The following is a 13,701-nucleotide window of genomic DNA, read 5'->3' on the forward strand; positions in this document are numbered from 1 at the left end:
TAAAACTCAGATTTATATTAACTCTAACTGCTTGATGGCTATTTTTTTTTAAAGCTGAGTGTTTATTATGCAGCAGATTTTATGGTAGCTCGTGCTACATTATACATACATGCAGAGACCACGGAAACCCCGCACATTTGTGGAGTGAAACTTAAACTGAATGTAAAATATGATGCAAGTATAGCTCCATTTCAGCTTTGCAACACAGGATGACAAATGTTAGTTAATTTTCCACTATTACGCAGCTCTACTGGCAGCTGCTTTAACATTGTGTACTCTAGCCAATGCTGCTTGCATTCTGTTGGTGCTAAAAAATGTGACTGATTATCATAAATATGCATCACATACACACTCGCACACAATTTAGATTTCATCATGGCGGTGGACCACAGAGGATTGAGGAAATGCTAATGTGTCCGGCAGCTTTCCTATTTGTGACTAGTACTGATGATGATCCTGCTTTGGGTCCAGTGGGACCTTACCTGCAGCAAAAAGATGACAGTATTATCTCCATGCAAATATTGACAGAGGAAAGCAAACAGGCAAAGTAACTCATCTACTGACTGGCTATGAGGGAGTCATCAAGCTTCCTCTGGAAGAGAAAACAAAAGAAAAAAAAACATGATGTCTCAGAGTTCAAAACAACCTCAGCGCCTGCTGTAATTTCCGTTGCAGCCTCTGTTTGTGAACACACTGTAGAGTGTTTCACAGGCATTTGTTGTTTGACATTGGTGAGACATTGGCATTTAAAATATCACAGGTATCTCAATTTTGCATCTACTTCCTGTTGTAATCTGACATGTAATCTGTCTTTAATGCCTGTCTCTCTAACACAATTTATCTTATCAGATTAGATCAATTTATACTGTATATTTTATAGATACTAAATGCTAATGTGATTTGGCTGAGTGAGAATAAAGTCTATTTGTGGGTGTCGACAAGCAAAACTGCACCTTTGACCGAAATTTAATTTAATGCTGTAATTCCAGCAGAAGGAAGGAAAGCCAAATATGGGTGAGGAACATTCTTAGCCTGCAGCTAAACTTTCAAAAATGACTTATCTTCAGTCAGCAGAGGTATAAACAAAGCAAAATGTCCAGCACAGTTGGAACACCACTTAACACGAGCTAACAGAGCTGATGTTCAAGTCTTTTCAGGGAGCTGCTGCTGCTCTGAGGCAAATATTTTGATCAGAACTGGCAGCATTAACTGCTTTAACTGTGGGGCGGCCAACACTCTTCACCCCACAACAACAAACAGAAAGCAGGGATCTTACTGGTAGAACAGGTAGAGCTGTGGCTCCTCTGGGGTGTGAACTGGGATTGTGATGTGCTCAACAATGCTGCTGTTTAGGATGCAGGTTTGGTTAGAATACAGAGCAGCCACTCCTCCTCCCCCCCCCCACCCCCAAGATTCATGGTTTGAAATTATTGATTAGCATTGTATCAGTGTTGCTGTAAATCATTTAAAGGTCAGCTGTAAGTCTTCACTAAAAAAACAAAAAAAAAAACTTTACTGTTCAAATATATATTTATTTCCATTTTCCTTCATACAAAGATTTTTTTTCTCCAAAAATAAACTGTGGGAACAGGTGAATCAGTAAAAGTGCACAGTTACACAAAGTAGTCAAAGAGTGGGTAAAGCTGTGTGATGATTGGACATAAAGCGACAGAAGGGAATCCTCGAGGTCGACACACAATAACAAAAGCAAGTCTTTCGTCCAATCTGTATTGATCACCAACACCTGAGTGGGACAGGAGCAAGCGCTTTCAGCACTCTCGTCAGGTACAAGTACATTGGAGAGGTTTTGCTCCTCTGTGCAAAGATTCATTGGATTAGAAAGATAATTATGGGTAATTAAATTCTGACTTCATCCCCAAATGATTACAGTGCAGGTGCAGCTCCGATGCAAATGTATCCATCATGAAAAGTCACTTAATCTTGGGTTGAGTGTGTAAAAATCTTAGAAGGAGGGAGGACATTTACCAGTGTGCAATTATCATTTGTTTCCAGTGCAAAACAGCTGGTGGGAAGTTTGTTTTGACCCTCGTGATCTGCTTTGCTAATGCACTTGAGAATGTGCAGCCCAGATGTCAGGGCTTTTCCTCTCATTTTGGGAGGAAAACAAATAATGAACTTTGACCCCCCTCCTCTGAAGATGCACATTTGTTTGCAGTGTGCCACATACACCCGAAGCTCACGCACAAAGCTCTTATTGGTTGACTGTTGGGATAAAAGCTCCCTCAACAACACACATGCTTTCTTCAGCATGAAAAGTGTGCAATATCCACTGAACTTTTTTTAACCTAAAGGTCACCAGAGCATCCACTCTCAGTTGACAAAACGCTCCTCTTTAATTTCATGTGTTGTGTTCAAGTGGTTGGCCAGCTCTTGCATCACAGCATCTTTGCCAATCTGATCGTTCCTCCTCTTTTCCATGATCACATCCTCCAGGCTCTGAAACTCCAGGACGTGATTCTTCTTCTCGGAAAAGAGTAATTTTAACCTGTACGGCTGCTTACCTATCCTTATCTCCCCTCCGATTTTAAACTCCCGTTTGCCAAAGCGGCACCAGGCGGCGAAGCACTCAGAGTTTCTCCAGTACAGCTCTCTGTCTCGCGACCCGACATGGTCCAGGGCGTTGCGCACAATCACCTCCGGCGGGAGCGCACGGTACCTGTAGAGGCCGTTCACTATCCTGCCTTTTTTGCCCTGGCTCACATCGGTGAGGAAGTTGTTCTTTATCTCAGCCCTGTGCAAATGCACCACCTGAAAGTCCCCGACGTAGACAGCCCAGTGAGGATACTGTCCGGTGGCCACAAACTCCAGCAGGTCTCCGGGTCTGCACTTGTTCAGGAGACTTTCCGCAGAGTGAGTGGCGGCTCCGGTGCCGGTCTCATAGATGCACTCCTCTCGGTAGTAAATCGCGCACTCCAGCTCGTCCTGGGGGTCGAAGGGCTTCTCCTCATGGCTCACCACGTGGTTATCTGATGAAAAGCGGTCCAAATTCTCGTCCTGGTCGTCATCGTCGTCGTTGGAGAAAATGTAAGAGACGCCGATCCGCGGTCCGTCGTCGTCCGGGTCGAACCCATTTGGGTCCGATGTTGGCACCTCCGCGTAATTTAAATGCGTTAGTTTCTCCACCTGGTTCCCCATAAAGGTGACAGGTGGGTGGAGGGGATGAAGCTGAACACAGAAACAGGATCCACCTGTTCTTGGCGCACTCACTTCACCGGGGAGGACAGGCTGGAAGAGGCGCAGGGCTGTGCCGTGTTTTAACTAAATCCAAAGCGGTGAGGACCGACACCAATAATCCATGTCCGTCTGTATATATATATATATCCTCCAAATGAACACCAGCTGCGCCGACCTGCAGAGAAATAAACAAGACAGCAGCTTAAACAACGAGCTCAGAACACATTAAAAGCCCATCTGCAAGTCAAAGTACTGTGCGTGGTTTACATTCCCAACAGGTGTGACACGACACACCTGTTGGCTCACTTTCCACACACTCGCCGAAACAGCCACAGCTATATTTACTTTTTAAGCCACATCAGTACTGTGTGATAACACCTACACTTGTGCTCTCATGTTGGTCTTTCCCAGTTGTTCATCAGCTCAGGTCACATTAAACTCTCCGGACACACGGACTCACCTGCAGTTCAGCTCCTGGCAGCAGCTCCTCTCACACACACTCCTGTCACATCGGTAAAACAAACAGGATTACACACTGTGCTGGCGGCTGCTCTTCCTGTATGGTAGGCTGTGTGGTTTGGTTTCCTCTCCTGTGCTGTACAGGCTGTCTGTAGTATGAACCTCTGTGTTTGTTGCAGCGAAACTCACCCAGGACCGAGCGACTGCTGGGAGGTGTTGTCATTTAAAGCGACAGTGCGCATTTTTCGGCCTCATTTACATATTCAGTCTCAAGTTTACGTAAAATAAGTAGAAAAAAAAAATCTATCGAGTAGATGAGATTTTTCTTCTGCAATTTGCATGGGATTATTTTAAAAGATTTAATCAAAGTAAAATACTGTAGTGTAATACTGTAATTAATTTAACCAATATAGTTTAATATATTATATGTAGGCCTATAAAAGTTTTTTCTCCATTGTAGCCCATAATATAAAGATGTAAAATGTTACAGGGATACATCATTTCATGATACACCCATGTCCCAGCACTAAACACACACTGAAGTCCATATATGATCAATACAGGAGGAAGAATACTCCCAACCCATCACATACAGCATAGAGCATACAGTACATGATCCATATATTTTAAACAATAAAGTTTTCATGCAGTTCTACAAGAGGTGTGAGTCCATAAACAAGTTGATGAGAAAATTACTACCCTTTAAAATATGACAAATTGATCTCACTTTGAAAACATGAGGAAATCGATTGCCTTGAGGAAAATAAGTAGCTAATTAAGTTATTTTTACTTACAAGGTACTCACTGTAAAAGTATATATTATTTAAGATAAGTAAACATGACTCAAGATTACTCAGTTATGTTTACTTACCTTTTTCAAGGCTTTAAAGTAATATCAGCTTTTCACATTTTACAGTAAAGGAGAGGGGTGAGGAGAAAGACATCCATGCAGGCTGTTTGGACAACTTTTTCACACAATTTTGTAATCATCCCTGGATAATTAGTGAGCCAGTTAGTACACCAGTTAAATATTTTATTATTTACATACTCAGAAAGTTGAGTGCTGTGCTGAAATTAGGTGTTAGTGAAATCAGATTATAAAGTGTAATCTCTTACGTCGATGTAAAGTATGTAGAGGGACTTGTGATGTAATTTGAGGATTAGGATCATAAAGACGTTTTCTTCATTCTTTAAAACGCAAACTAATCTACCAAAGTTGGTTTGATAAAATCAGATGTGCCGCAGAACTGAGTGCATGCATTTTTATTCAATAAGTGTGCCAATGAACTTGAGGTTGTGTAGTCTTAAACAACCAGACGTAATTTTAGAAAATCAAATCCAAACTTACTTTATGGAGTTATATGGTTCTTTTGTGAATATTAACTTTGCACTGGATTTAGGCATTTTGCCTCCAAACCTCCTGAACTATAAAGATCTACACATCACTGATGCCAGCAGGGATATCCAAACACTGATGTGAAGTATCCCTGAAATTCACTTTGCCTACATTATAGGTGAACACCACTTTAATTAAGAATTTCAGCATATTATTTCCATGGCTGAGGAATGTTTGATCAGTATCTGTGAAAATGAGCCACTCTCTGTCAAAGCCAGAAACCAGAGAAGACTCAAACTTGTGATGTCATCAAGCATAAAGTGTGGAGCTGCTCCACAGACAATGAATGGAAGATTTTGTGGAGCTTTATCCTATTGTAGTGTTTTCTCTTATAGACTGAATCACAATAACTTCCAGGTGGGAAATCCTTGCATCATGTACATTTAATAAAACAGTGCTGAACAGACGCTGCCTCCAGGTGGTAAGTTTTTAGCCACCTAAAAAATTAAAATCACTCCCAAGTGTGTGCTATATTTAGAATATTTTCACCACTTTACCTTGCCATCAGAAGGCTCTTGCTGATAGTGAACTGAAGCGGTTATCTCAAAGCCACCAGACTCCACTGACAAAAACAGTCATTCTAGATGAGGGGAGTTGCTGGTCCACCACTGCCTCGATCAGTTACTGTGTAAAGTACAGCTGTGATATACCAAATATAGTACAATTAAGCTGATATTGGTTGTTTAGGTAGGACACAGGCTTTGCTGCAGCCCCCATCCACAGCAGTTTGTTGCTTAGCTTCTGTCCCAGTAGATGTGGGTAATCAAGGACACTAGCAAAGCAACACAGTACATATAAAAAGCACAGCAGAAGCGTCATATGGGTCACGTTACAGTTTTCATATCAATTGCCTTTAAACTTTACAACAGAGCTTTTTTACAGCAGACATGTTGACTTGTCGTAGCAGGAAAAGCACAGGTGTTTAATTAACATTAACAATGCCTCTGTCTATTCAAATGTCCCAGTAAGTCATGACAGTGTGACAGCGAGCCAGCGTGAACAATTGCAGGACCCTGAAACCAAGGCAGCCATTCAATTCAGCCATCATTCACTTTGTTATGTACACCTGTGCTTTTACTGTGACATGTCAAAATACTAGTGATAAGGCATAATCCAAGTTTGAACACGAGGATCCTAATGCAGTATAATCTTGCAAGCAGCAGCGTTACATCAAGTATAGTAGTTGTTTGTTGTGCATTATTGACAGTGCTTTCTTTAAAAGGTATCACTTTAAATAACTAAACTGCGGTGTAAAGGAATTTATTCACATCAGAGGGGGAGGTCGTGTGGGCAGTGTGTCGGCAGCACAATGAACCAGACTCCCTTTTTTTGATGGGAGTATCAAACTGTGTGGATTCAGCCGCCAAAAGCAGTGGGAGACAAGCATGACACCTGGATCAAACCAGAAATTTGGAGCACCGGTCTGATCTGAGCCCCGCTGTTCTCCTCCCTCTCCATCCAGCTCTGGCACTGCCCCGGCCAGGACTCCTGTGCCAGGAAGTGAGACTATGTTCACTTCCTGCCAAAAGGTAAAATCCTCCTTGGACAAGCCAGAAATTCAGGCTTAGTGTGTCTCAGGCAGCTATTACACCTACTTCTTGGAGCGTTTGAACAGATGAATGTGAATTCCAGATCAAACATAACCAGAAGAAAGCAAACATCTTTGGGGAATTGATTGGGTTTTTTTTTTTTCATCAGCACTGCATGTCTGTACAATATTGTGATTGAATTTCTGAGGATATTTACAGCTCTGCCTCCCTCCAAAGAAACAGCTTAATGGCTTTGCCTGTGATATGGCGAATGCAGTGCCTGTCTGCGCGCACTTTCCACAAATTGAACTGTTGTCGTGAAATTACCTGTGACTTCACATGTTGTGCAGTAAACAAGATTAGATTTGCAGAATGGCAATTCAAAATGAAGAAGAGTGGAGAAATGAATGAGTCAACATCCGAGATCGTTTGTTGCCAGTTAATATCTTCATTGGTGAAATGCTCTTAGGGCTGTGTGACGCACTCTTTGGAGGAGAAGAGCAATTAGAGATTTTTGAAAATGCCTGATGCAAGGTTATTAAAAGATTAGCTTCACCTAGTTTCATCTCAACACAGCCTTTGTTTGTTTCTCTTTGGAACAAAGACCCTTCACACGGAGCAAGAGAAGGAAGGAAGGGAGAGATTTAATCGCCTAAGTGCATTCCCGCAGATGTTTAAGAATGGTTTGTTTATGGCTCATTCACAAAACTGTGTTTTGAGTAAATCTGTTTAATATCTTCAGCTTCCTACTTTATTTACCTGCAATTAGAAAAGATTGTCTTTATTAAAGGATCTCAAGCCCCATTAAGATTTAAACATTTCCAGTATTAGTTTATCTCGGTTCACAGATTGTACATAAGGTACACATGCTGTGCTTATATGCTCACTAATCTGAAGAAAGACTAAAATGAGCACTTCCTGGATTTATAGTTGCCAGTAGGAGTCACAACTCTACCAATAAATAATCCCCCATCATACCTGGAGCTGAGAATTTATAATCCAGAGATGGAAAATTAATTTCTGGACATAAATCCAGTGTCCTCATGCAGACACTGCTCTCTTGTGGTTCTGCCAACTTACTGCATGTAAAGCATGTAAAGATAACTGCAGAATGATCTGCCCATGCTTCCAATTACAAATACAAGTTTGGTAGCGTACATTGATGAAAAGGTTTGCAGCTTTTATTTACATTCAGTAAGACTGGAGTTGACACAAAAGATGCTCCATCTTAAGAAATAAAACATAAGTCATCACTTTCTGAATTCTAATTCAGCCAGGCAGCAGAGTTTTTCTGTGGTACATCTCCTTGAACAAAAATTTCAACAACCTGAGTCCTGATAAAAACAACTGTCTTCAAAATACTAACAACATATTACTTTCCTAATATACAAATAATAACCAAGACACAGGTTTTACGATGAATATAAATGTGGCGTACTATGTCCGGTTGCTGTTTCTCTTATGGCTCTGGATCTTTCTCCTCAGCATCTGGTCAGGAACCAGATCTGACTGTCTCACATCTGTGTTCCCACAGCCCACCACAGGACAGCTAGAGGACGGAGAAATAGAGGGAAAGTTAACATGTATAACAGGTATCGAAACAGACAAATATCATTGAGCAAATTCACACAGACGTGGGCAAGCATGCGTTTAAAAGAAAATTTCTGCATCAATACTGACAGACACTTCAGGGAGGATGAGGATAAAGTGTGTCCACGAGTACAGCAGCGTTTCATCAGTCATACACCTAATCACAATAAGGCCCTCCTGAGTATTGTTGCTATAATTGTGCATGTAAGGTGTGCACAGTGACCGCAGTCAGGACCCCAGACAATAGGCAGGTTTCTTTGGCAACAACATGGACCGGGACTGGGATTTCATCAGTGTTCCTTAAGGAGTCGCCACATCTAATTTCATTCCAACATCAAAGCAGTATAATAAAGAAAATGTGAATTAAGGCAGACTGCTTGGTCCCACCACACCAGCCCACTGAGTTGTTTACTGCTGCAAAACCTGACTCAACTTTCTAACCATCCTCCAAGGGAGAGCGTCTTACCGGCATTTCTTTTTCTGGCTGTGTCTTGTTTTCATCAGGCCCAGTATGGCTTCTTCATCATAGTGGTGGTTACACTTTTTATTCTTCATCGGGTTCACCATTTCCACCTTGAATACAAATTCACATTGGTGTTATGTAGTGAAACACACAGAACAGAAACACAGTCTAGCTGCTAAAACATAAAACCAGGGTGGTTTTCTATGTTTTGCTGATACTGAAACTAATATTTAATCGTCGGAAATTAGAAACAGTCATTATAAGATGGAGATGTAAATCTGTAAAATAATACATCAACAGGCTGGAGTGGTCTACCTGTGTGACTGGGCAGGTGAAGTTGACTTGGCTCTGTGTAACAGCGATGTCCTCATCGAGCTCCTCTGTGTGCTCTGCTGACTCTTGGTTGGCTGACAAAACAGAAGACAAACATGTGCTTCAAATGTATAATTACAGTGATAAATGATGAACTGGATGACAAGATGGCAGGAGATTATCCAACAGGCAATGACATGGACTTGGTTGAAACTATCTTACTATATCTTACTATATAATGAAGAAAACTCTGTGTGTCTGTTCCACGTTGTTCTCCTCACTGACTTGGTCAATCCATGTGAAATTTGGCACAGTGGTAGAGGGTCATGGGAGGATGCCAATGAAGCAATATTACATCAATTGGCCAAAGGGGGGCGCTATAGCAACCGATTGAAATTGCAAACTTTGAATGGGCATATCTCATGCCCCGTATGTCGTAGAGACATGAAACTTTGCACAGAGATGCCTCTCCTCATGAGGAACACATTTGCCTCAAGAACCCATAACTTCCGCTTATATAGATTTTCCGCCATTTTGAATTTTTTGAAAAACACTTCAAATGGATCTCTTCCTAGGAAGTTTGAGCGATCTGCATGAAACTGGGTGAACATAATCTAGGGACCAATATCTAAAGTTCCCTCTTGGCAAAAGTTGGAAAACTTACTAAAACTGAGCTTCTATAAGGCAATGAATATTGCGGAGGGCGTGGCTCATCACATAAAGGTGTATAACATCTCAAGGGTTTCACCCATCACCACGCAACTTTGTAGGCATATGACCACACATAATCTGAGGGGACCCCTCCATTATTGACCCCATCAAACAAAATGGGGGCGCTAGAGAGCTAATTTCTTATCTAGGCCTAACCGCCATATCGATTTTTACTAAACTTGGTAGATATGTAGAACAGGACGCCTCAAGGTGACTGGAGAAATTTAACTCTAATTGGCAACTGGGTGGCGCTATAACAACAGAAAAATGCTTAAAAATGGCTAAAATGCGACCGATCGCTGTGGCTCCCCCTGTGGCTGAATGTTTTGTTTTTTTCAAGTTTTTGGTATGACTAAGTCATGGTATGGTATGCTGTACTCAATGGGTATGGACTAGTATTTATAGAATACAGCAACATGTCCCACTTATGTGGTAAAAAAATAAATAAATAAATTAAGAGCAAATTCTGTGTCATTAAATGCTAAAAAAAACCCATATAAGATGCTGTCCTCATGAATTATTCAGTTTACCACATTCTACCATCATTCATAATGTCTTACATTGGCATAATATACACAGCCATTTACATTTATGAAGCGCACACAGCCGTAAGACATTACACCAGCAGATGCACAGTTAAGAACATGCATACACAAAAATCTCACCAGTGCACATAGGTACACAGACATCGAACACACCCACCCTTTTTAGCTTACTTATAATTCTCCCAGTGCAGCTACAGCTTTGTAATAGTCATCCTGTGCTCAAGGTATTAAAAAAACTCATGATGCGTCCTTAAACTCTTCCAGGCAATGGTACATATTCTAATTTCAGTAGAATATGTGAGTTTATCCCTCAGCAGCAACAGGGGGATATTTGGCACTCATTCAGTAAAGAGTAATGGTGATTACTGGGTTACGGCTTTACAGAATACAACAGAATATGTAGCGTCTACATGAAATTATCTCATATTATCAATTTAGTTCACACCTCATGATATGTTTTCTTACACAATGCAACTTTTGGGAGTCGGAGTCAGACTGGGAGTAACACTGTTGCAGCAGCAATTTCACTTATAATGTCTACAAAGAACCTAAAAATATGGCATCGTCTGAGTGTGGCCACGTTTAATAAGGGGTGTAATAAGGACAACAATTAAAAAGCAGAAAATAACCACTACAGGGTGACAGGCAAACATAATTATTCAACAGTAAACAAAGGGAGCTGTGTGTTTAAAATCAAGCTAATTATCCTGAAAAAGGATACATCCAAAGATCTCTCCCTCTCCTTGGCTGAGAAGCCCTGCTGCAAGCATAGCTATTATCAAACTCCTGAGCGCACGGCATTGAGTCAAGCAGTGCATAAATTCAGATGATTTCTCCTATCTGTCTAGGCCTTACCTTGGTTGAGAGAGCTCTTGATGCTCTCCTTGAAGGCCACTACTTTCTGGTGATTCTGCAGCTCAGCGTCAGAGAGCCTGGCTATTCTCTCTGTGAACTGCTCCTTCACTTTGGCAGACAGGCTGAACATGGCCTCTGGCTGCTGCGACGTAACCTAGAAGAAACTGAAGTGGGTAAGGCTTTTTCCTTGACCTTTACAATTAGAGTCAACTGCAGTGTTTTCTCTGACATTCAAAACTAACACCTTGACATTAAGACTTGCCACTCTAAAAAAACATCTTGGTGTACACACCGTAGCAGGGGCCACCTGCATGACCTTCCAAAGAACCAATCGTCTTTATGCACTTTTTGTGCATCTCAGCCCTCACCCAGTAATACATCATGAGGCCGACCTGTTTATTTAGGAAAGGATGTTTTCCACTTATGTGATTAGACCATGCCAGGTTGCTCTCACCTCCGCTGTGACTTGTTGCACAACATCAACAAAGTAGTTAATCTCCCTGTCCAGCTTGGCACACTCCAGAATCATGGCCTCCATTTCTTTAATGCCTGGGTTCACCTCTTCATCTGTAACGACACAGCATGCACAGTGATGGAAAAAGCATTCAGACCATTTACTTCAGTAAATGTAGCAATAGCATTACTACTACTATAAAAAATATTCCATTACATGAAGGCCTTGCAATCAGAATCTAATTCCTATTTAAAAAACTTAAGTATTAACAACAGAAGTCACAAAAGTACAAGCAGTCATTATGCAGAATGACCCGTGCAGGTATAATATTATCATGTTATTGGCTCATGGTCACCGATGCATGTAATGCTGGTGGTGCTCCATGTTGTAATGTTAACGGGTCAAGGTGGAGCTACTTTTTATACTGGGGTGTCAAACCATTCTATAATACAGCACCTCCAAATGTTCCCCTTTTTGTTATTGTAAAGAAATACATGTACATACTGAAAACAAAAACTCACAATTAAAGAACAATCCTTTTAAGACAGATGATGAACAGTCTAAGATGCCTTTCGAAAAATAGGTGCAGTTTCAACAATATGTCTCAGTTTTTCTATGTTCAGTTCGCCAAACTTGAGTAGAAGCTATTGAGGAAGCAGGTTTCCCCTGTCTTACAAACCATTTACAAATTTTAAGTGTTGGCAGTGCCTTAGCAACAGATTATTTTGTACTAAAGCTGCTGATTTACAACATTTTGCACAATGTTCAATATCTTTAAATACGACCACAATAAGTACTCAGTGTTTTTTTCAGAGAACTGTATTTTGGTCAGGGGGAGAAAGCCTCTGAAGCAGCATTTTATATTAAGTAGGTCGCTCACTGTTTAACTTGCTCTGGAAACCTGGCACATCTTAGCTTTCATAAGAGCATCAACATCCTCCTGAGACCCTGGGTCCTCATATAAGGACATCACAATTTGGGTTTACTTGACCTTATGCTTCATTCTGCTTAACTTAGACCTGTTTTCCTCATTCATGGACACTTTTTTTGTGCCATCTAGTGGAAGTAACAGCACAATACACTGATACAAGTAAAAAGAAGATGGTGCCTATCTCTGCCAAGTCAGTCTGCAGCCGATCCATACACAATAGTGGACAAGCTCCAAAACCTCATAACATTTTGTGATTGAAACTTGTTTATGATTAACAATGTTTGTAGTTTGATATGGCAATATAGCAACAGTAACAAGCTATGACACTGTTAATTAAGAAGTACTCATTGGAAAACAATAGGACCTTATTATCGTCAGGTTTGAGGACACTGGGGCTCAATTATCATTGTCAATATTTAGTTTTTAGAAATTAGAAATTAATTTAGAAATTAAAAATGTATACCAAACAAATGTTTGGGTCTCAGGAGGATATTAGGTGTGTAAAGTAATCTAGTGAGCCATGACCCTTTGGAGGGCCGCTTCTGGCCCGCGGGCCGTAGGTTTCACTCCCCTGTTTTATACTGTAAAGCAACATAAAATGAAAAAAAAAGACCCAAGTAGAAACGTATTAAATCAATAGTAGCATCATAAACAGGAATTCCGGGATTATCCCAAGTTATTATGTGGCCTTAAGTTAGAAACAAAGAACAAACCATGTAACGTTAGAGACTGATAGTTAAGTGATGGTGACAAGCATACTGAGGGTGTCTGTAATATTTACCCGGAGTCTCCGCCAGGTCCATAGCAACATCTGTCACGATGTCCATTCCCGTCCCGATGTCTGCCTGACATTGCTTCAGGCTTGACAGTGTTCCGTGGACGGCACTGAGAGACATTACCACCGGTGTCTTTTATCCTCCGAGACTACCGACACTAACTTACAAACTTAGCTAACTAACGTTACGTTAGCCAAGCATGCTAAAGTTAACGTTACCTGCTGTTTGTGTTAGCTTAGCTAGCTAACTGACGAGCTAACGTTACTGTGTGAATTAAAAGTAGCAGCGTCTTAATCTGTGTCGAGTTTATTAATATTATTATGAGGATAACAACCAGAAGTGAAATAAATTAGCGACAGGAACACAGGGAAGTCACCCGCGAAAATATAACTGTGGAGTGGGGCTTAAGTCTAACTTCCGGGTTTGTTTTTTCAAAGTAAAAGCCTTGACCGAAATAAAAGAAAAAGAAAAGAAACATAACCACA

At 41.0% G+C, this 13,701-nt stretch overlaps 2 protein-coding genes across 3 annotated transcripts; both read right to left on the reverse strand.

Annotated features, from left to right (window-relative positions):
* Positions 1-1,511: 1,511 nt before the first annotated feature.
* lratd2b (LRAT domain containing 2b) lies at positions 1,512-3,839 on the reverse strand. Of its 2 annotated transcripts, none has more exons than XM_050046271.1 (2): positions 3,656-3,839; positions 1,512-3,370 (listed from the first exon to the last, which is right to left on the reverse strand). In XM_050046271.1, exon 2 carries the CDS (start codon positions 3,154-3,156, stop codon positions 2,332-2,334), a length of 825 nt encoding a protein of 274 aa, XP_049902228.1. In that variant the 5' UTR covers positions 3,157-3,370; positions 3,656-3,839; the 3' UTR covers positions 1,512-2,331. The 2 variants fall into 2 exon arrangements, with proteins under 2 accessions (XP_049902228.1, XP_049902229.1); XM_050046272.1 differs by having other exon boundaries at positions 3,578-3,839.
* A 3,899-nt stretch (positions 3,840-7,738) lies between these two features.
* On the reverse strand, positions 7,739-13,608 carry nsmce2 (NSE2 (MMS21) homolog, SMC5-SMC6 complex SUMO ligase). The gene is made up of 6 exons (XM_050046533.1): positions 13,222-13,608; positions 11,510-11,622; positions 11,056-11,209; positions 8,948-9,039; positions 8,636-8,742; positions 7,739-8,128 (listed from the first exon to the last, which is right to left on the reverse strand). The coding sequence occupies exons 1-6, from the start codon at positions 13,334-13,336 to the stop codon at positions 8,017-8,019; spliced, it is 693 nt and encodes a 230-aa protein (XP_049902490.1). The 5' UTR covers positions 13,337-13,608; the 3' UTR covers positions 7,739-8,016.
* Positions 13,609-13,701: the final 93 nt, after the last annotated feature.

Source organism: Epinephelus moara, chromosome 6 (assembly GCF_006386435.1).
Source record: "Epinephelus moara isolate mb chromosome 6, YSFRI_EMoa_1.0, whole genome shotgun sequence".
Taxonomy (NCBI): domain Eukaryota; kingdom Metazoa; phylum Chordata; class Actinopteri; order Perciformes; family Serranidae; genus Epinephelus; species Epinephelus moara.